A 23,328-nucleotide genomic window follows, 5' to 3' on the forward strand; every position below is an offset into this window, starting at 1 on the left:
AAAGTATCAGGATTTTGTTGAGGGAATTAGACGTGGGATTCCGAGCGCCCGACTCTGTGAAGTTATGAGGACAGCTCCTTTAGCGTTTCCATAAGAATCGAGAGCTACGAAATCGAATGTAATGCTTTCCAAAATGATTCCACAAGGAGAATATGTCTTTAGGATGTAGTGTATCCGGTAGATGATGCCCATCTGTTTTCATTTTTCCTGCTCCATGGTGGCAATGGGAGAGTCCGACTCTGCGTTTATGTATGTATCTTCTCCAATTCCAATCGGAGTTTCTCCGTTTCCGTCGCAAACGACTGCGACAAAAAGAACGTAGAGACTCACGCGCGGACTGCGCGCATTCTTCAAGGGATTCAGCGACAAGTACGAGAAATCTAAGAAGTGGTTGTCCGTGATCTGTGTTTTCTGTCGACAACTTTCGACGAACTCGCTCGTAGCTTCGAGAGCATCGCATCCGGCGTACGGGCAATTCAGCCGTGAGGGCGCGAGGCGCCCCCATGGCTAGTCTGAGATAACAGAGGTTCATCCGTCCTCATCCCGATAATCGAGCGACCCGCCCCGCGCGACGGCACCGAGGAGATTTCCGATTCCTCCAAGCTTCTATGGCACTGAATATCGAGCGACGGGCCGTGGCGTCGAAATTTCAAGATCATGTCCCTTCTATATAAGACTGATACCATTCGCGTCAGCTATCGTAGGACGTATGTGAAGAATCGTCACCGGAACTTTTCAGCAAAGTGTCGATTTTGGTGAAAAATTTTGTTTCTCTGCCTTTACAGCGTCTTTCCAGAATGAGGCGAGCTCAGCTGTCCGTCTCGACCGAAAGTCGCGCGGACGGCTGCTTACATGAAGATGCGATAAGTGAGACGAAGGTTCTGGCCACCGACCCAATCCGCTTCGCCCGTGCCGTACTGCTCGAGACCGCCGCGCTGTGAGCTCGAGAGAGATAGTTTCCGACTTTTCGGTTTTCAGCTCGATTCAGTGTGTCAGATATGTAGGAGTGACTTTCCTCGAGAGGATGACGGTGAGCCACAGAACACTTGCATGGAGGTCGGAAGGAGAGGGACGAATACCTTTCCACATTCGAAGGCCGATGCTTTTTCACTCGCGACAGCTCCGCTCGGAATAATCACGACAAAAGCAGAGGAGAAACCAGCAGAACAAAATGTTCCATCTTCTCCCCATAATTGTGCTTGTTTTGCTTCTCATCTACATCTTGAAGTGAGTTATTGGACGACTCTATATAGTTATTGCAATTCCATTGAATTTTGTCGGAAGTCCAGAATTGTTCGTCGAAAAATCCGGAACCGCGATCCCTCCCACGACCGGAGTTCTGGAAACTGATTTCAGGAAGCGACACGATGGGATGCAATTCTTCAAACGGTTCAATATACCGGGACCAAAGCCTTCGATACTTTCGGGCAACTTATGGGAAATCTACAAGAGAGGTCACATGGTCATGCAAAGAGAATGGCACGCCGAGTTCGGTCCAATCGTTGGATATTTTTTTGGACCGCTTCCCATCCTGCTGATCTCGGACCAGGAGCTTCTAAAAACGATTCTTCTGAGAGACTTCCACGACTTCGCGGATCGTCCAGTGAGTCTAGAACGACTCTCCGTCCTTTTAAGAAGCACCTGACCGACAGGGGCGGAGCCTGTCAGATTGGACTCACCTGCATTTATGGTGAAGCTTGTTCGTTTACGCATGAGTCAATCGAATGTTTTTCAGGACTTGATGGGGCCACCGAAAGGGACCGGCTTCGATGAATCATTGATATTGCTTCGGGGCCAGCGATGGAAAGACGTTCGATCGACTCTAACACCATCCTTCACCTCGAAAAAATTGAAGCAGGTCAGATTTGAAACGAGAATGAGTTATTGGTTGTTCGGAATCCGTCCTTGATTTTCGAGATGTCAACACGGAGATATCCTTCCCTGATAATCCCATCGGAGTCAGGTCACACTGATCTTCCAGATCGCGCCCGAGATGTGCACGAGCGTCGATTTGTTCATGGAAAATGTCGGGAGCTGTTTCATAGAAGGAAAAGAATGTGACATCTACGAGCTGCTGCAAGCCTTGACCTTGGACACGATCTGCCGAGTAGGAATGGGTGTTGATTTCGGAGTCCAGAAAGATGTGGCGAATTCTAAACTCTTGAAGCAAGTCAAGATAATGACCTCTTTCCCTTTGACCTTCATGGCTCTGATACTATGTAAGCATGAATGGGTTTGTTTTCTTAGACCACGTGGAGACGTCGAGCATGGAACTTGAGATTTTCCGACGCCTCGGAGCAACCCTCACCGATCTGTATTTTTCCAGATTCACTGGTCGACGTGGCCGCTATCTTGCTCTCCATCTTTCTCCGCTTGAAGAACAGCCGCGAAAACTCGGGGAGCGACCCGATTACCGCTCTGAAGAAGCAGTGCTCGACGATAGTGAAACAGCGGCGAGAGAAACCAGAGGTGACTCAGCGAGCGGTAGCGGAATCCAGCCCAAATGGATTTTTTTCTTCTCAGTAGGAGATGTCGGAAATATGTGAATTAGGGAAATCTCAGCCGTATATCTCCATTCCAGCTCAGGAGGAACGATCTGCTTCAGCTTATGATTGACGCGCAAATGAGGGAGGCCCCAACGAACATCGATGCGCTAATAGCTGGTGATGAAGCCGATGAAAATCGAGAGGGAGAAAATACGACAGCCGTTCCAGGGAAAATCTCGGCCTGTCCCTTCTCCGGCGAGGGATCGAGAGGTCTCACGGATGGTGAAGTCATCGATAACGCTTTCCTCGTCCTTCTCGCGGGGTGAATATCTCCGAAATTCGGCTCCAGGCGAATAATAATCATAATTGATCCAATAATGATATCTACAAACAGTTGTATTTTTCCACGTCGATTCAAAATCAGAAGGATGCCATGAGCGCTGTTTTCTCCAGGTACGAAACGACATCTTCAGCACTCGCCTTCATCACGAAGTTGCTCCTGCGGTTCCCCGAAGTGCAGGAAAGAGTTCGGTGCGAACTTCTCGAAGCCACGGCGCAAGGGAAGGAGTTCGATTTCGATCGACTGCAGCGCTGCCAATACTTAGAAGCGGTCGTCCAGGAGAGTCTGCGACTGTATCCCCCGGTTTACTTGTGGGCATCCTCAGTCGAGAAGAATCCCGAGTCTCACTATTTTCTCAATCATCTCATTAATGACTCCGTTATTGATTTTCAGTTTCACGATGAGAGCTTGCGCAGTTCAGAAGGTGTACGGGTCGATAACAATTCCGAAAGACGCCAGAATCGCAGTTTCTGTCCGCGAACTGCACTACGATCCGGATGTCTTCGAGGATCCCCACGATTTCAAGCCCGAGAGATTCCTCCCAGAGAACAAAACGTCGGCCATGTCGTGGGCATGGCAACCCTTCGGTGCCGGACCTAGGAATTGCATAGGGATGCGATTCGCCCAAATGGAGATCAAAATAACGTTGGCTAAACTCCTCAGTCAATACAGATTATCCTCAGATCGAGAACCATATCATGATCCGAACATCGCGACCAATGTTCTGCCGAATCTTCAGCGAGTCAAGGATCCCCTCTCCTGCAAGCTGGAGAAACTCTGATCAGATTCAGTCAAACCACCGGGAATCCGAGCCGATCGATTCTCACCTTTTGCCTCCAATATCGAGAGCTCAATTAAGATAATATCTCGCAGTAGCTTTCGCAATCAAGAATCACTAAGTCCGCTTCGGGGCTCCCAATGACATCGCGCTATTCCGGGGAGCTTGTGCTGTCGACAATCACTCTATACGCCCTGTATCTCCGAATGACATCGCTCTTTTCCCAAGGAGCTCTAGTGAATGAGTATCGAATTTCGAGGGCGAATTCTTCGGTGTTGAGATTCACGTGGATGCGGCGATATCTTCCCCATTGTCAAACAGCATTGGACAGAATCGGCCATAAATTGTGTTGCCGTTCGATTGGGTCATTGTTGTCGATTCGAGAGAGCCTTCCCTCGTCTCGCTTCATTACTTTCTCTCTCCGGTGGGTAGACCTGCGCAGAGTAGATTGATGATTCCCTTGGCTATGTCTTCGATGCGCACGAGAACAGCAAGCAGAACCAAGCACGGATTCGAACCGGCCCGAATTCCCGGAGATTGATCTACCGCGCAGACAGGAGGAAGATTCAATTCTCGATGAGGCTCAACACGGAGGAGCTCATTGGGAGCGGGGAGCTCCTGCTCCTACTCACTCTGGAGATGCTATGCTGCAAGTTCGTCAATAACTGACAGCATGGGATCCATTGTTACCGATAAGGTGGTACGAAACCGGCTAAGCTCAGGGAATACCCGATGTCTAACCATGCGCGAGATTTGTCATAACTAGAGTGCGTCACTCCATGTATTTCGCATATGTTGCATGAAAATGCATATTTCGAGGGCTTTTCGAGCAAGATGCATTTTTCGAGGTTTTTCCCAACAACTGGCATATATCGGGGGATTTCCGACCGAAATGAATGAACGAAGAGTATATTGCTGAGATGGCCCTAAAATTTTCAGCAATCGGAAGCAAAACTACGAATATCTGCTATTCTCGATCGTCAGCTTAGTGTTTTGAGCGTCGGAAATATAATTTTCGCTCAGATTTGCCCAAAGGAAAGCTCCTGTGCAATGGAGGGGGGAGCGGCGAAGTCTCCGATTGATGTAGAACATCAAAAAATCAAGAGGCTCGTGAGCAGTATTATCGACCACCTGTTCGAAGTGCAGCTCTCTTTTGAGACCGCGGCTGGTAGCGACGGAACCGTCAAGCAAGTTCGTTTGACTGTTACCGGGGAGTCGGGTTGCATGCAGATGCAGACCGGTATTGATCGACACGAGACCCAGGTGACTGCAGAGAATCGAAGATGCCGAAGTCGTACTCTTCACGCCTGAGTACGTGATATCTTTCGGGAGAGACGTGCTCTCCTCGTCCGGGACGGTTCTACTCTGCAAAATATGCGAGTCTCATCCAGATAAGGCCCTTCCTAGAAGCGCCTGGGAAGCAAAGTAGATTCCACGTTCCTTCCGATCTGCTGGAACTCCGCATCGCAAGTTAGACAGCGAGACGTTCAGTGGTTTCCTCGAGAAGTACTGTGGGCAGCAGGATCCATCGTCCGTGACATTGCGCTTGCACTACCTGAAGAATGAATATGAGGAGAAGCTCGAATTCATTCGGCGCTGTGTTTCCAATAAACCTATTTGGGTTTCTATAGAAGACGGTATCTAGTTCTTCTTCGGATGGCTGTGTCCAGATCTTGAGTCCCCACATCCGCAAATTATCTCGTGTCTATTGTGTCATTGGTCTATATTCGGCGAACTTCCCCCACTCTGGCAGCTCACTCGCCGAACTCGAGGGGATCATCCCGAGTTGTGGTGACGTTCCGTGCATCCTGACCGGTGACTCCGAAATTGATCTGCTCTCCGCTCCCCGCAGCGGCGACTACTCGCGACTTCTCGGCTCCCATGGCTTCCGACAGCTGGTCAATGCGGTTACCTGACCTATCTCTGGCACTTGTCTTTATCACATAGCGGTCAGGGGCTGTGAACGATTCCTACAGGTCGCTCCATTCGAGTGGCGGACGCCGATTTTTTCCGATCATTTTCCGGTGCTACTCAGACTGTCCGGCCTTCCCGAACGCCGACTTGCTACTCCACTGGCCCACGGGCCACGCCTCGTCAGGCACCATAGCGCTCACAACTCACAACATGCGCTCGTTCTCTGAAGTCACCCAGTACCTCAGATGGGATTCTCGAGTGCTCCGATGTTGATGCGGCCTCCGGGAGATTTCGCGACATCTCCTCGCGAAATACGACGGCGCGCACGCGCCAACGTCGTTAAATTGTTTCGTTGGTACGAGAGATCTCCATCCGCAGACAGCAAAACCGCTTACTATCGAAGTCTAAGCAGATTCTACCTGGCAATCCGAATGTCACGTAATGAGTTCTTCCGCTCCAGATTCTCCAAGCTTAGGAATTTTCTCGCGGAGCCATGGCGTCGTCCCTCACTATTGACGGCAATTCTGTCGTCAACCAAAACAGAATCGCAAACATCCGGATCCTGCATTTTGCTACGGTGGGAACGAGGTCAGTCGCTTCTCTGTAACCAACTCCCGACATTCCGGCTCCTATTGATCACCTGTGGAAACCCCCGTCTATCGACTGATTTTCCATCAGTCACGTCGATCCCCCTGAAATTAGGGGTATTCTTGGATCCAGAGGCGAGCTGGGCGCCTAGCGCCAGCGGCATTCCTGATGCTGTTCTGGTATCTGTCGCAGCTTAGGTCGCTACTGCGTCGCCGCGATGTTCAACCTCTCCGTCGTCTCCGGCAGCTTTCCCGAGACCATCAAGGACTCTGGGGTCATTTGCTCTTCAAACGCAGAGGCAAACGGTATTCGGCTAACCATTTCGCTGGTGGGCATGATCTCCAAGGTTTTCGAAAAAGTTTTGAAATCGTGGCTCGAGACTTATCTCAAGGGAGCTGGGTTTTTCGTCCCTAATCAGTTCGGTTTCCGAAGAGCCACGTCGCTCTCGATCAGGGTGATCTCCCGCTAGGAATTTTCTTGACGTTGCGGCTGCTTTCGACTGTATGAATCGCGCAACATTTCTACTTATGCTCGGACACTCGGATTGCAGCTCGGTTACGTAGGATTGGTTCTCGTCCTATGTGTCTGGACGCCGCCATTCGCTGCGAGTGGGTGATGTTCAATCCTCCTGGGAGACTGTCGAGCTTGGCGCCCCGCAGGGATCCGTTTTCGGGCCTGTCATGTTTATTGTCTATGTGTGAACTACATCCTCCGAGCCTCTCTCAGTTTTGTCGACGCCCATATTGTTCTTATGGGATGACACTACGCGGTTACACTACGCTCAGCTCTCGTTTCCGGTCCGATCAGGTCGAAAATGATCTGGGAGGGGCTCTCGCCTAGATTGACGATGTGATCAGGCCTTTCGGATACTTTGGCCTCAAGCTTATTGCCGGCAAAACGTCTGGTGTACTCTTCCACTCGTCTCGTCGCTCCATTGACGTCCCCCAATTGTATCTCTGTGATCAGCCTATAGGGTTGTCCCAAGTGCCTGACGCCTGGGAATCACCCTGAATGCAGACTCAAATGGGGAAAACACGTCGACGAACTCACGCCGAAATGTTACGCAGTCATTGCTGCTCTGCGACGTCTCCGCGTCTTCGGCACACCTCTAGAGGGTCTTCTAATGGTCTACCGTTCTTTCTTCCGTCCGTCCTCTGCTACGGGATATCAGTGTTGGGAGCTGGTTATAAAGGCACTGTTCAGTCCGCTCAGATCATTCAGAATGACGCTCTGAGGGCAGTCCTCGGTAGGAGACGGTCCGAGTCGGTCTCTGACCTGTACGCGGTTCATGACCTCCTTACCGTCGAGATGCTCTCCCTTCTCTCGATAGCTTCGCTGGCGCATGGGTGCGCATTCGGCAGAGTCTCGCGGGACACTCGATTTCCGCTTGAGGCAAGGATCCCGCTCCGCCCGTCCCGACGTCCCACTACGTTCGATGTACCCGCGACCAGAACTGCTCTCGACAGCCATGCTCTGTTTTCGCGCCTCCCAGGTGTCTGGCAGTCTCTCCCCCAAGAGCTTCGCATCCTCAGTTCGGCCAGAGAGTTCATCGGAATATCAAGGCCCATTTCCTAGAATGCGCCCGTAGTAGAGCATTGTTGTGACCCATTAATTATGTGTTAAGAATTATTTCATCGAGATCTTGAGCCGCCGTGCTCGCAGTTCCGAAATAAACATATAAACAAACTAAAAAAAAGCACTGATGCCACCGGGAGATGCGTGGCTCACACAGTAATCGACACTCTCGCAGCGGCGGAAAACAGAAGCTTCCTACAGCACGCGGAGGATTTGCGACGGAAAAACTGCTCTACCGTTGCTCAGGCCTTTATGAATGCCCTGAGCATCTGTGGCCCACGAAAAGGTGCTTATTCTTGTGACAGACGCTGCGCCCTACAAGAGAAAGGCTGGCAAAGCACTGAAGATCATTTTTTCCACGTATGATACACGTGACTTACTTTGCATTCGCGCTCCACCGGATTTCCGAGGTATTCAGAGTCTTATTCCTGATGCAGACAAGTTGATGGCGAATGGAATTTTTTCCCGAATATACCAGGAACCGAGCCGTACGCGGAGGGCCGCTCTGCAGCCTAACGAAAGAACGGCTAATGTAACCTGCTTTTCCGGTTTCGGTGACTCCATACTCGATGGCTCGTACTTGAACCACCTCGGCTCGGCTTGGTCTGGGTTGCATGTCAGTAATTCACCCGCATGAGCGAGGCCAACTTCAACCTGTAATATGCACAGCAATGAATCCACAGTAGAACTTCCCTATGGGGGACTTGAAGGGACCTGCCAAAACCTTCTTTATATCCGAACTCCGAACTATCCGAAGATTGGCTCTTACGATTAGACGGAATGGAACGTGAAAATCAGCCCTTGCACCGCTGTGGGCTTTTCTACGACGCCAGCGGGCATGGGGCGAGAAACCTAGCGAATCGTCGAATAGACTATCGCTCCCGAATCGCCTACCCACAAGGATGGGTCCGACCTCCGTCACCTGTTCGATTAGCATGGGAAGAGATAGATTCTTGAAATTCTATACATCTCAGATGCGATGTGAACCATCGGGAACGGGATGCTCCCGCAATGAGCGTGGGTTTCCACGGCCGAACAAGCGAGCACGGATTATTATCAGTATCAGCCTTTTCATTGAGACCAGAATAGATAGAGGGCGAGGAGGACCTAACAGACACGATTCACGCAATGAAGTCGAAAAAGACTGAATAGAATCTTTGATGTATAAATGGGTACTTGTTTTTTTCGCCTCCAGCAGTAAGATGCCTCATGCACACCAAGACGTCAATCCGGGTAGTGTGAGAGTCGCTTTCGCTGAAAACTCTGTGGTTTCGGCTTCAATTTTGCTTCACGTCGATTATATCCATCTAGCAACACGATCAATTTTCCTGAGAATCAGGGACAAGGTATTCTCTATCGAGAAATGACCCGTTGACGATCATCACAAATGAGCTACTTGATGAAAAATACCGAGTCTAAAACGGTGATCTGTGCTTTCCTTGATTTCCGATCTGGCCCGATCAGGGGCGGATCCAGGATTTTCTCTCGGGGGGGGCCAAAGCCCCGTCTGGTCGTGGATGGATGAGTTGGGAGCATATTATTTAAACTTTAATAGCTTAATATAACTTTAGGAGTTTATATTATGAACTGCTTCCCGAGCAGCACATTTATTCGGTCATATGGCTCGACTGTTCAAGTTTCACTCAGCCCTAGAACTAGATTCATCCAGTCAAGCTGGATTCACGCATTACAATCACGTGAAATGAAGTTTAACTTATATGGCACAACGATCAGGTGATAAAAAAGCGAGCACAAAGCTTCGCTCGATTCAGCTACAAGACAAAATCTAGCTTCCTCGCATTCGAAGCTAAGGAGTCGATGACCTCCTCGGGATCGACGTCGATGCCCCGTAGGATGCTCATCGAGGCTAATCCATTCAGGCGAGCCTCGCCCATCACAGATCTCAAATACGTCTTCAGCAATCTAAGACTGCTGAAAGTACGTTCTGCGGAAGCGGTGGTTACTGGGTATGTAGCGAGTATTCTCAAGAGGATATTGATTTTGGGAAAATCAGCTGCGGGGCAGTGATTCAGTGCATCTATGGCGCTTGCAGGCACTCCGTTTTGCGGGACTTCCATCCACTTCGCGCGCCACCTTTCGAATTCGGCTTTTGCGACGTTAACACTACAGCTTAGATCGGACTCGTAAAACTCGATCGCTGGATGCAGATCCGTGACAGAGCTTCTCACTGCAAATTTGGGTATCAAACACTGGACCTTCAGGGCGCCCTGTCTCGCATCCGCGAACAGTGAGATAAACCCATCGATCAAGCTGTCGAGGTACGGAATGTAACTCGTCACTCGAAAATACTCTTCACTTGAATCTGCGGGATGATTCTCCCTGTTGAGCTGTCTTTCACATATGCGTGGCATTCTGATATCAATTTCGAGGGAGTCGCAAACCTCTGTAACCTCTGCCAAAATTTGTTGGAATCCATCGATCGCAGCTTCTCGCCTCCGCCTCAAGACAAGGAGTACGTTGTCCACTAAGTCAAGTGCCGCGAAAATATCAAGCTCCTTCGCTTGAAGTTTCACGGACAAGGGCAAAAAAAGAGATGAGAAACTCTCGATGATGAATAAAGACGTCACGAACTGGCATTTACAAATCGCGCTCAGAAGTTCGTAGGAGCGAGCTCCGGTTTCACCAACTTCTTGCTCCAGCTCCAGCAACGACTGCACGATCGGTATAAGAAGCTCCTTGAAAGCTATGAAAGCCTGGTGGCTCTCCACCCAACGCGTCATACACAATGTTTTGAGTCTCTTTTTTCTGGAATTCGATGAGTTCGAGCGTTCGATCTGATCTTGTAGAATTCTCGTTCGTTTTGAAGAGTTCGAAAAGAATGCACATACATTCGCCACTGAGCCAGCTACCAATCGGATCGCGGCGAGCTCGCTGGAGTGCACCAAAGCCAAATTCAAACAATGAGACGCACAATGGAAGTAGAGCGCTTGAGGAACGACGGCTTTTATCTCGGCTTGCGCACCCTTGTTTGACCCTCTCATCGCACTACAGCCATCATAACCCTGACCTCTGAGGTTCCGGATGTCTAGTCCTTCTTCTTGAAGAACACCGAGTATGCTGCGGGCCAACCCAGACCCTGTCTTCTCTTCCACATCAGAAAATTTGAGGAAGACTTCTTTGACAACGTGCTGATTATCTTCGCCGCCAACATAACGAAGACACACGGTCAGTTGATCGGTCTTCCCCACGTCCCTCGATTCGTCAGCTAGCACGGCGAAGAACTTGGCGACCTTGACCTCGGCGACAATTCTCCGTCGTATGATCTTCCCAATCGTTGAGATGATCTCGTTTTGGAACGTATGACTAACGTATGTCGCGTTCTTCTTGGCGCTGTTGAGGTGTTCTTCCAGAAGCCGATCCCCGGCATCGAGTCGATACCGCAACAGAGCTCTGAAGTTGCCGTCATTATTATTTCCGTCGACGGCGCTAAGAGACCCATCATCTCTGTGACCTCGAAGTGGTATATTTTGCTTCCCGCAGAGAAGAATCGTTCTGATTATAGGTACCAATCCTTGTCGATTCTTCTTCACCTGCTCTTCTCGTGCGGCTAACAATCGGTTCCTGAGGTCGTGGCCGACCTTATCGTTGTACCAATCGAGGAATTTCTCAGCTTTTCCTTTAGCCTCGCAATGATATTGGCAACGCTCATGGTTCTTCAGAATATCCAAGGCCTTCTTATACTTGTTGAGAGGTTTCGCGACCAGAACACCGAGGAAGTTGGGCCCTCTCTGATCCGACGTTTCTCTCGCAAACAGGACGCAGTATTTGCAGAAAGCCCCTCCGCCATGCATTTCGCTATAGGCTAACCACGGCCATTTCACGAGATAATGATGCTGGAAAGCACGAGTGCGAGTCGACTCCAGAACTTTCGGGAACTGATAGTGCTCATCGGGTTTCCAGCAATCTGTCAGCGCTTTGAACCGCTCCTCCTCCGTCAAAGGAGCATGTAGAGAGGAACTCTTCCGAACGAAGCGGCCAATATCCATGGGATCGAATGCCAACCGCGGCTTCTTCACGGCCGGAGACGCATTCGAATCGCACTCGTCCAAGGTTTCAATTATAGGCGGAGATTCCGCTCCGTCTTGTTGAGTCGAGGACGTCTGTAGGTCTCCCTCGGCCACAGTTCCCGGTTCCGTGGAGAAGAAATTTGTGAGCTTTTCTTGTCTCTTCATCTTTCATCACGATGAATTCGAACACTGATTTCGCTTTGGACCGCAGATAACGCGAGGTGCGTGTCTTGAACGTAAACACAATTTTAGATGTCGTCGTTGCACATAGGTGTGAGTCTGCGGGGCTCTTCTCGGACGCGAAAGTTATCGATTCAAAGGATATATGAAGCTTTCCGGGGCAGACTGCCGGAATTGGTCGTCAATTGAGACCATTCTCAACCGATATAGTATGTATACCTTAGGCTCTCGGGGGGGGCCATGGCCCCCTTGGCCCCCCCCCTGGATCCGCCACTGGGCCCGATGGCAATTTCTGGCCGTGATCGTGGTTTTAGAAAACCACAGAAGATAGGTTTGTGATAAGAACGAAAACTGAACTAGCTGATCTCGGCGAAGCTTTACATCTCGGGGGATCTCAAGTGAAGATCAACTCCGAGCATGTTCAAGTTCTTGTTGTAGAGGTGGGCGGCACTCATCTGTGCTGGATTCCGTTCTCCGATTCGAGAAATTTTGATAAAAACGTACTTTTGACCTTAGATTTCATACAGCAATTATAACAAAATTATAAGAACAGATTTGTGCTCGCTCGACGACAGATTTCGATGATGCATGGAAAAAGCAGTAATATCCGTGAACGAGCTTCCACAGGAAATGTGGGCTGCCGCGAGCTCGACCCATTCATCATTAGCAGAGTTCCTAAATTTCGGACATTTTCATTTTCCGACTCTCGAATAAGGATAGATTCGATTGCGGCATCCTTATTCTAGTCTTTCCCACATCGTCCGGCGACAGGGAAAACTCATCAGAGGCGATTCCCTCGTCGATGTGATCGTCCGTCTTCGCTCTTGCGGATTGGATAGATATGAAATGTCCGGAATTTAGGAACTCTAATCATTAGTGAGAATTTCAGTAAAACGTACATACAATGTCTGCGCATCGAGATTTAATAGGAGTCGGCTGGGCGAACGATTCCGTACTTACATCGTCCGTAAATGGCGACCCCACCAGTTTTCGAGAATCGTTTGTTTTATGCCAATTGAGTGAAACTATCGAGCTCTAGGCATCCATTATTTTGGATCCATGTCTCTATCAAGCTTTATAATGTGCTTTCGGAAGTATTCGATCAGCCTCGGGATCCTAGGAATGGGCCGAGCTTGCAGAAACTATCCAGGAAAATTTTCTCCACTCTCGCCGCGAATCCGGAGCAAATATTGCGATTTTTCGAGACTCCAAGGGGATCTCGGGGTTTCCCGCGAATTCCGAGTTTTCTCACCCCCACAGTCCGCGATTCCAGCGATATTTTGCCGCGTGAAATTCCTAACTCTGGGAATGAGCCCCGCGACCGGAGAAAAAAATTCGGAATACAGGTATTGAAAAAGAGAACGTTTCTCACAGTTTTACCCCGATATCCACCAAGCTCATCGAATTCCGGCTCTCTGGGAGGTCCACGGACCTCCAGATCCTCGAACTTCGAACGATCGCAACGTCACCATCGAGAGCTCGACGACCTACCTCACCTAATTATTCCCAACAGTCGCCACATCTTGCACATACTCGCACACTTCGTTGCTCGTTCGCGTTATCGAGATCCCCGATATTTTTTCCAAGACTCCACGGTCAATCGATGATTCCTCCATGGTCTGATGAAGCGCCTTAGACATCTCACGAGGAAACGCCGTCATAGCAAATCAGAACAAAAGGTCGCAGAAGTCTGAAAGAATACCGCGATGGAGCCATCGGGTGAACATCGCGAGGTTGACGGTTAGGAATCACGGCTTCGGGGATAGGGAGCCGCGACTACGTAACCATGACGAATTCCCAGCCTTTGAGATCACTGATCATTCTCGAGCGTTTCGATTTCGATACCCAATACCCCCAGTCTCCCTAGAATCGATACATCCAAGCACACGGAGCCAGAAACGCCCCCTCCTCATAGAAAACTCGGCTCCGCCAGCGATGGCATGAACCATCGGAGATTATCATAATCCGATTCCCTGGCACGTGTTAGAGTCCTTTTACCTAGCCTTCTGCTGTAGAGAGACGATAAGCATCAGTCCGAGCCTGTGACCGAATTTCCGCGGAATCAGACCGTTCACATCAAAGAACTCGCAGATTTCCTACCAACTGTTCTCTCAGCTGTTTTGTAATTGAGCATCCCTCGGCCATGCTGACCGGAAGACCGGAATTCTTCCGGAGGTGTGCAGTTGGCCCCATCACACCGGTCGCTCGCGGTCCGTGCTGCGGGTGAGGTGGCCAAACTGGCAGAGAAAACAGAGTTTTCGAAATATGAGGAGCTCGAAACTCCTTTATTCGTTGAGCCGGTCGCCATCGAAACGCTGGGAGTCATAGGCGAGTCTTTAGAGGCGGTGCACCCCATTTGGGCGCAGCCGTTTGGGCGCGACCGTTTGGGCGCGGCTGTTTGGGCGCGGGCCATTTGGGCGCAGGGCCGTTTGGGCGCCGAGCCGTTTGGGCGCGAGCCGTTGGGGCGCGGGCCGTTTGGGCGCGAGCCGCTTGGGCGCGAGCCGTTTGACTGAACTTACTGCGCTTCGGTTCTGGATTGTGACCTCTAGCATCTATCTAGCACCTATCTAGCATACGGAGCGCCCCATTTGGGCGCGACCGTTTAGGCGCGGCTGTTTGGGCGCGGCCCATTTGGTACGTCTCCGCCGATGAGCGAATTCTCAAAATTGTGAGAGAATTCGGTCAGAGGACCACGGTGGACTACTTGCGTGGGCTGGCACGGAATTTCAGGATGCAGGCATCGAACAGCGGACCACAGACTGCCCCTGAATCGCCGGAGTCAGAGTAACGGGACACGTCTAGGCCTCGCGCGTCCAAATGTCAATACGTATAGATAAGCCTAGAGACTCGCTCATCCCGAATAGTATGGTATGAGCGGAGAATTCAAAGACCTAGGTTAAAGAATAGGTTGCACCTCCGATGCCGTCCGTGTTCGTATCGAGCTCATTTTTTTTCTTCGCCAAGAGCATGATAATCTTCATACGCAGATGGATCCACTCAGAACTCATGATTCGCTCTCGGGAGCCTACGGGGAAGTATTTTCGGCGTTTCCGTCTAGTCGTAATCCAGATTGTCTTCCGCGAAGACTTCCGCGAGCAAACAATTCTGCGCCCAAATGGCTCGCGCCCCAACGGCTCTGCTCCCAAATGGCTCGCGCCTAAACGGCTCTGCGCCCAAATGGGTCGCGCCCAAACAGCCGCGCCTAAACGGTCGCGCCCAAACGGTCGCGCCCAAATGGGGCGCTCCGCTTTAGAGGCCTTCCTCTGGGTTTTGGGAAACCGAATCAAATTGTCATTAGGGGACAAGAGAGCTGAAGAGTTCCTCCTACAGAGGATATTCATTGAGGTGAAGGGGGAAATGCGGCAGCGGTCCTCGGATCATTACCGAATGCCGATGGCCTCGCTGGCATAGGTTGATAAGGATTGGACACCATCTCCATGACAAGATTATTCAATGAATTTGATAGCATTAATGAAATATTAGGTACCTTGGGCGCTTCGTGGAGGAAGAATTTCTGACAAACTTTTCGATCTCCACCTGATAAGCACGAGACGTGATTTCAGTTTCTCCGCGGAAGAAAATACGCGGAATATTGTTCACGTGCACCTCAGTCGGATTGTGAGCACTATCAAGTCTCATCCTCGTGGACAGATGCAAGTAGCTGGAATCGAGAATGAAGTATTCAGATATAACTGTCAGGTCCAATTTTGAGCCTTTCGGAGTTGTTTCAAAATTCGCGATAGCCTCGATGCTCCGGAAGCTTTGCGATTTCCTTCACTGTTTCAGCCAGAACACCGCATCTCTCTCATTGTTCGAGTTGAGGTTGAGATCTGGATTCAGGAATTCTCCGGAGCTCCGGATCGAATTGCTCTTGCCACAGCCACCGAGGCCGTCCCTGGAGGAAAAATTGCTGTGGTTGATTCAGTTGTATCAGGAATATTTTTAAAGGCCCTGTCTGGAGCTAAGCCGAGGTTGTCAATGGCGAATGCTTTCCGCAGCTGTAACCTGCTCGAGGTCAGCCTTCTCGGATGCTTCGCTCTGGTTTGCATATACTCATGAGCTGTGTCCCAAGTCTCCAGTCATACCCTAATGTCGCCCGACGATACGGAGGATACGGACCTCATTATTGCTGCTGACGACGAGGAGAGAATCTGCTCTGTTTCGTGCGAAGAATCCTAGAAGGTAGATCAAGTCTAACCAGTGATCGGAGAAATTGGGACGGGGAGCATGGTCCCATGTCAGAGAATCGGTATGTACGGTGCACAGTGGGCCAAATGGCCAAATTACGTGGAAAAATTATTTTACACTTCGAATCCGACGCTGAGTGTCTAATTCGATGTTCCGAAGCTCGAGATCCACGAATTAGGAGCTCCGCTCATCACAAACCCCGCGTATCACGGAACCGGAGCTCGTGAAACGAAATCATGCGAATGGAATACTCCCTCTCTCCCCCTTGACAAACTTCTCATATGATCTAGCTCTTGTGTTCGATGCCTTGGGTCGGAGCTCGGAATTTCTCAACAGGGAAGCCAGGAGCTGGTCTGGCGCCTTTTTGAGAAAGAGACAACAAGACACTACTGTCTATCACAACGATGAGATGCTTGCCCGGATTCATTGATGCTAAAGTATCAACGAAACAAACAAACGAGTTCATCGCGGCCTCGACGGCATTTCTTGTGCTTCTTGCGAAGCTCCGAAATAATACGACTGACTTCATGCCTCAAATCTCGTCAATTGATCAATGGCACTCTTCCACGCTGTCCACGCATTGCGAAAAAAATCCATCGTATAAGTGAATCTGGACCCTTTTCATCCGAACACTGACGCCAAACATCGGAAAATTGAACCCGCGGCACAGAAATCTCGATTCCTGAAAACAGCAAATTACTTCGAAGGTCTTACGATCCCCCTGTTTGGGGCATTAGAACTCGAGAAGCGCTACGAAGCGCGGTCTCTCAACAACTTTTCTGGGGAGTTCAGAGCCGGAACTTTGAAAAAAAATTTCAGCGAGGGGACACGGGAGCATGTCTTGTATTGAAAAATCTACTTCCTCCTGATTCTATGGAAATTAGGTTCAGAAGAAACACTCTATTTAAGGCCATAAACACCGATCGCCCGCTCTCAAATCGTCTTGAATGCGGACTTAAAGAGTACTTCAACTCACGGCGAGTTCCTTTTCCCATTCCGATATCTTTGTCGATACTCTTTCGAAGCAACAAAACACAAATGAGAAGAATCGCGGAAACAAGCTCTTCTAGAATCGTATGAATCATCGACTTTGGCTGTCTTTTTTTGATCGAAGCGGAGTCGGAAAGGATTGCTGCCCGCGTCTTCCCATGTTCCGACGAGATTCCGACGCTATGTGGGGTGTCAAATTTCAAGCTCGACTTTTGTCCGCCTAATTTGGCCATTTGGCCCACTGTGCGGTGCCTTTCCAGAGCATAAGTTCCCCATGCGTCTCAATGCGAATTATCTCATCGATCGCGCGAAGCTACCTCAACCGCGAGGCTGCGAGAAGACCGCCGAAACAGATTCTGAGCTCGACGAGTGAAATAGCTCGTGAGTTACGAGCAGTTTTCTCGCTGAGCTGTTCTCCAGACCGGGATGCTTCTCGCGCAATGCTTTCTCCTGTAGCTAGGACTTTCAGGCCTAGAATGCCTGGGGATGCCTATTCCAAATCCCCACATGATTTCTGTGCCTTTGCCTAGGATCCATTTTCGATAGGCATCTCGCCTCTTTCGCCTTCCTCGAACACCTCTTTAACGACCTCTGCTTAGGGGGTAGAGGTTAAAGATATAATTCGAGAGAATGGAAAGGAGGGCTGGAAACGATCATCATCATCAAGAGAGCCATTGAGGCTCGACGACTGACCCAAGTTCTAAGCTTGACTTGCTCACAGCGATAACCCTTCACCTATCCTACGCTAGTGAGCGACGACGCCGACGGACGTCGAGAGTCGATGTCTCTTCACTACCAATAATTAACTTCTCTTACTCGTTGCGACCCGAGCACTGTGGTCTCCAATATCGTAGACATTCCGTATATCAGGGGCCCTTGAGCAGACTTCTCTGCATGTTTTCGATCCCTCATCTCTGAATTCTCAGTGGTCCCGCAGTGGAGTGCCCTGACCAATGGTGACGCTCGGAAGCACTCAAATGAGGAAACTCAGTGTTCTTCATGAATCTGATCCGCGGAGACTCGATCCGTGACGGCAAGCTGGACTTTCGAGTAATCGTCAGATGAGAGATTTGAAAGGACCTTTGCTGTTTTGCTCTCCTTCCAGTGCCCATTGCCGATCTAAAGTTCCAATATTGCGTTGTTAAGTGCCTTTCTGCTTCTTCACCAGACCTCGCGAGTTTCGATTGCCTGGAGCTTCTAGCTCTACCTATGACGAACTAAGCTACCAAGATTCAATACAGGCAAGCGACGATCAGCTCTCATCTGTGGGGCTCAGTGATCGTATAACACGAATACGTAGAGATTGCGAGGGATACACCAGACATTCTTTGTTTATTCCAATTCCATTCCTATTTTTCACGCCACATCCCAAAAAGAAAATTCTGCGCAAAGTTATGGGTGATCGAAACTACGTCAGCCTCCTGTCTCCTATGTTCCACGCCACGGAGCGCTTGGCTTCCGAGAGCCGATTCGGCCATTATGGAGCTTTTGACGTGGAACACCTCGCTGGGCTAGCTTTGGTGAACAGTGACGAAGGAAGCCGCGGATGTCATGTGACGAGTTTCACCTCTCTCGGAGTTCAATCTTCAGACTGGTACTCCGTCTCTGGTATCATCACAATTTCTCACCCAGCTTCATGAAATCACTGACGGCCGCTGGATTCTAGGAGTCATCTATTGCGGCTTAAGAGGTAGATCTTTTTTCGCGAAATCCCGGAATCCGTATGATGTGCCGCCATCTTTGTCCAAGTGACATCCGGCTCCCAGTCGACATGATGGCCGACCGGCACGGCCTCTCATTGGTCTCTCGAATAAGCGGATGGGCGAGCTTCGTTTGACATGACATCAGAGCATGAGATTATTATCGGAGCGGTGCGTCTGCTTGCAGGCTGGGCCGCCAAAGGCCGCATGCTTTACTGTCTCTTTGTCGGCCTGGTCAGGTACTGCCGAAAATCAGCCCGTGAGCTGATTCTTTCGCATCGTCGCTCGGAGAGATGAAGCTCGAAGTCGAGCCATGTGAGCTCAGTGATGTCATAAGCGGCTCACTGAACCGACTTGGGATCGGTATAATTCCCGGGCAAGGGCGCACTCTGTGGCAACGGATCTCTTCCTTGTATAAGAGCTCTTCCGTTCGAGAATTGAAGCGGCACAGGCGCCCTTGGCGCAATCAGCTCCTTCCTGATGAACAACGTGAAAGGCTCGCCGGGGAAATCGATGCCGAATAGCGAAGCGCAGAGTATCCTGCGCATGGCTAGCTCAATGCCGCCTTCTCACAGTCATTAGTGTCATTAGAGACGTCGCTGGAAAACGACGCAGTAGATCCGCAGGGTTCATGAAAACACTATAGGAACTTCGGAGCTCGAACCACAAACCACATAGAAGGCTGGCATCGAGGCTTCAATCGAATCGTCCGGGAAATCGATGTCAACCTCTCTGGAATAATAAAAAGTCTCCAGAAGCAAGTGACGAAGTACAGCGTCAAGCTTTCCATGCTAACCGACACTGGCAGAGACGTCCGAATTGACGGATCCGATCGAGGGAATGATTGATGGGATTAATGGACCGATCCTGAGGGAAAAGTTGATCGGGGGACCGACATTAGAGGAAACGATCATCTGGGGACCGATAATTGGGGGACCAATATTGGGGGAAACGATGATCGGGGATGCGCGGTGGAACCGCCGTAAGTGACTGATCTGCAGGCCTTAATTTCAAGCGCCGAATGTCCTGTGGAGGATGCTGGTCTCCTCACGGAACTCGCAGAACTCTGGGGTTCGGTGAAGGCGAACGACCCCGTGCTATTTCTAAGAGACAGAGGGAACGCGAGATTCGGCTCATGTCGAAGAGTGGGGCTTGGAACGCCTTACGAACTCTGTCGTCGAGCCCCTGAGCTGCTCGAAAATGTGTCCGCCGAACCCTCGAGCTTGCTTTCCGAACATGCCAAGGTGAGCCGCACGATTCCTTCGGCCCGGCGCAATCGTTCCCTGCGACTACGGGGCCCAAAAAGAGATCTTCGCGGACGGTCCTCGCAGCCCGCGTCGCGTGGTCATGGCGCTCAATACAATGAGCCTTGTCGCTTGCAGTGTTGTTGGCGATGTTCATGTCATCCTCGGGGTGCGGGAACTTGATCCGAGAGACATACCTCTTCACCCATGACCTGGTGAGTTTGTTGGAAACGAATAATCATGAGGAAACCAATGGAAGGATGGCTGGGACTCCTGAGCCTTGTCTATTCGTCCTCCACCGATGCCCATGCTCGGGTTTTGGATCCCGGTCAAGCGATTGAGCCGGAGTTATCGTTGGGCCTGAGAATCAGCGTGCAAATCTTGGAAAGTTCTTGCCGACAATCGATGGAGGATCCTCCCGACATGAGAAGGGTATTGCAGTACCCGACAGGGAATACCGAAGTCGGTAGTCGTATGCCGCCTGAATATCCTTCGAGAGCCCAAATCGCTCGTATCAAAAGTGTTGATATCTCGCATGATTGAGGTAGATCGCCATCGAATTTGATTGGAATTTACGACCAGGTAGGATACGCGAAATATCACGGATTTCGCCTGACGGAATATGAAACAGTCACGCAAGACCTGTGGGCGCTCAGACTCCATCGACTACGTGACATGGAAATATACAACGAAAGCCTCTCGACGCCAGTGTTACTGCTCCATGGAGCGATCGGGAGCACTAATTATTGGCTGAGTCAGTTGAGAAACGAGAGCCTGGCTTTCCTGCTGGCGGATCGAGGGTACGATGTCTGGATTTTTAATCGCAGAGCCAACACGTACAGCAACAAGCTGAGAGTGAACGGGTCGCTGCGAGAACCGACAGCTGAGGATTACTACAAGATCACGTATGACATTTCTCCTGTCCTTCAATTCCTTCACTCACTTCCTACCATCGCTTGAGCACAGATTTTCGATTACGATGACAGGTCGCGCTTATCGAATGACCCTTGGAACGAAGTCTTGGAAATGATTCGATGTTGATATCCGATATCAGAATGAGGACTTGCGAATCATACTCAGTTCGAGCCATTTTGGTTTCAGGTTTTCAGCGATGGCTGATTACGACTTGACGACCACCATGGATTTCATTCTTTCCGAGCGTAAGGAGCAGAATATAAACCTGATCGGCCACTCCGGTGGACCCCAGGCTCTTTTGGCCTACCTGTCGACTAATCATACCTACGATGATAGAGTAAATGTCTTCTCAATCGTTACAACTTTGATCATCACATGGCGTAAAACGCGGGAGGGCCCTCATACCCGTGCCGCTAACATGATTTGACTCGCCCGCAGATCAACACCGTCGTTTTCCTCCAGCCAGCCATACAGATAACCTTCTTCGCCAAGGTGAAGTTCCTCATCGAATTTGTCTTGCTCCTCCCTCCTCCCGTAAGTTTCTCGACAAAGGACTGATCCCGACCCCCGAGATGTTTTTTTCGAACCTTGAAGTGAGAATGTCCCGAGCAGGAAGTCTGAAGAGGAAAATTTTCCTCCCTATAGATTCTCAGAATGATCACAGGGATGCAAATCTTGGACTCCAAGGGATCTGTCCTTCGTGACTGCCTGCGTATCGTGAAAATAGTTTCTTGCTACTTTTTTCCGATGCCGTGTCGAACCGCCATGGACCAGGCGGCGATTTCCGCAACGGACGGCCAAGTCAACTTGGTATGGCCCTGAGCTGCGTGATCATAATGATTAATGATGCGTCCAAGAATGACTTGCTTAGTCATTCCAAACCTAGACATCGGGAATCTGATTCGGGCTCACTAGATAAAAGATGTGAGTGACCCTCCGGGACAGGCAGTCGGTAGCTGACGTTCCTCTTGTACCCTCAGTCAAGGGAAGCTTTGAGATGGAGCATGTACCCAGCTGGAACGAGTCTGATGGAAGTGTTCTCAGCGTACCAGCAGTGGAAACAAGGTTATTACGCTGGAACAGATTACGATTTGTATCCGTTCACCGGTCTGAGGAATCGAGATCTCTACGGAAGTGTAAGTTCTCCGGCTTTTCCCAATTAAGGAGCATCAGCGTGTCAAAGGCAAAAATCAAGAAGTGCAAAATTCTCTCCATTGAAGGATGAGCCACCGCGGTACAATTTTTCCGACGTCCGAGTGCCAATCTCGATGACGGTCTCGAAGAACGACATGTTCCTCTCGTACGAAGACCAACTGCAGGTCGCGGCGGCTTTGCGTGTCGAGAAAATGTACGATATCGGAACATACACGCATCATGAAGTGGCGAATGGAGCCTCTACCAGATGTGTTTGCTTCGACGATATAATCGAAGACTTCGACGCCATCGAAGCTTCCTCGACTACCGCCAGACAGAATTATCGCCGGGAGGTAGCTCGATTTGTCGAAGAATTGAATCTACCCCATAATTGTTGAAAATCGTCTAAGGATCGTAATCCGGATCTATGTGCTGCCGGGGAACTGAAGGAGGTGAATGACGAGGGACGACAAAGGAATAGAACCTCATTCTCCCGACGTGCAGCCTCACTTCAGAACGGTTCTGTCTCGCTTTCTCATCAACTTCGAACACTACTCAGCTGCTTGAGGAGTTGATCTCGTTTCGAGAATCTGAATATTGAGACGCTGATTCTGAGTATCAGCGTGGGTCCCCGCTCTAGGGCTCGGGTGGTGGAGAGGGATCAATTAAACTTTACTGTCTATCTCATCGCGAAAAATGAGCTCCTGTACAAGACAAGCATAATATCGAGAGCGAAGTTGATCGGAGCGATGAGTTGGACCCGGACGGATCGGGACCCTGAGTAAGAGACATCTCACGTCGGGCCGGAAACTTGAATTTTCATCAATTCCTTGAGATACAGCGTAGTGAGTTGGAAACCGTGATGACTAGGGTGCGTCAATTCAAGCATTGAAAATACCTGAAATAAGATTCACAAGGAAGATTATAACGAATATTCACGAGAAAGAGGCGGAATATGCGAAAAAAATGCAAAATAAGCACTAAAGAAGACGATCATTTGGCGTTGGAAGAGTCGGAATTCTAGGCTCAAACAACTTTGCATTGTAAGTTTATTCTCGAGGAGTTTGACTTATTGCAGAATATTACGGGGTGCATCCTCAAATTTCCGAATGAAGAGCCCTGCCGACGACCGGTGAGAACGTAGCTTGGTCGAGGAGAACTTCTTCCGACGTCCACAGAGCTTATGGGGGCGAATTTCAAGGAGCAACTGAGAGCTCCAAACCGTTGCGAACCCGAGCAGATGACCCTTCTCGTGGAACTTCTGCAAC

The 23,328-nt window shown here is 50.1% G+C and overlaps 2 protein-coding genes across 2 annotated transcripts; one reads left to right on the forward strand and one right to left on the reverse strand.

The window, feature by feature from the left end:
- The first annotated feature begins 1,124 nt into the window (after positions 1–1,124).
- On the forward strand, positions 1,125–3,815 carry LOC100908757 (cytochrome P450 3A5). The gene is made up of 8 exons (XM_029112937.1): positions 1,125–1,227; positions 1,357–1,624; positions 1,736–1,858; positions 1,982–2,219; positions 2,327–2,469; positions 2,582–2,808; positions 2,940–3,137; positions 3,220–3,815. Exons 1-8 carry the CDS (start codon positions 1,172–1,174, stop codon positions 3,605–3,607), a joined length of 1,641 nt encoding a protein of 546 aa, XP_028968770.1. The 5' UTR covers positions 1,125–1,171; the 3' UTR covers positions 3,608–3,815.
- Positions 3,816–9,453: 5,638 nt separating this feature from the next.
- LOC100908899 (52 kDa repressor of the inhibitor of the protein kinase-like) lies at positions 9,454–11,874 on the reverse strand. The gene has a single exon (XM_003748631.2). The coding sequence runs from the start codon at positions 11,872–11,874 to the stop codon at positions 9,454–9,456; it is 2,421 nt and encodes an 806-aa protein (XP_003748679.1).
- Positions 11,875–23,328: the final 11,454 nt, after the last annotated feature.

The sequence above is a fragment of the Galendromus occidentalis genome, unplaced genomic scaffold (assembly GCF_000255335.2).
Source record: "Galendromus occidentalis unplaced genomic scaffold, Mocc_1.1 scf7180000077547, whole genome shotgun sequence".
Lineage (NCBI taxonomy): Eukaryota > Metazoa > Arthropoda > Arachnida > Mesostigmata > Phytoseiidae > Galendromus > Galendromus occidentalis.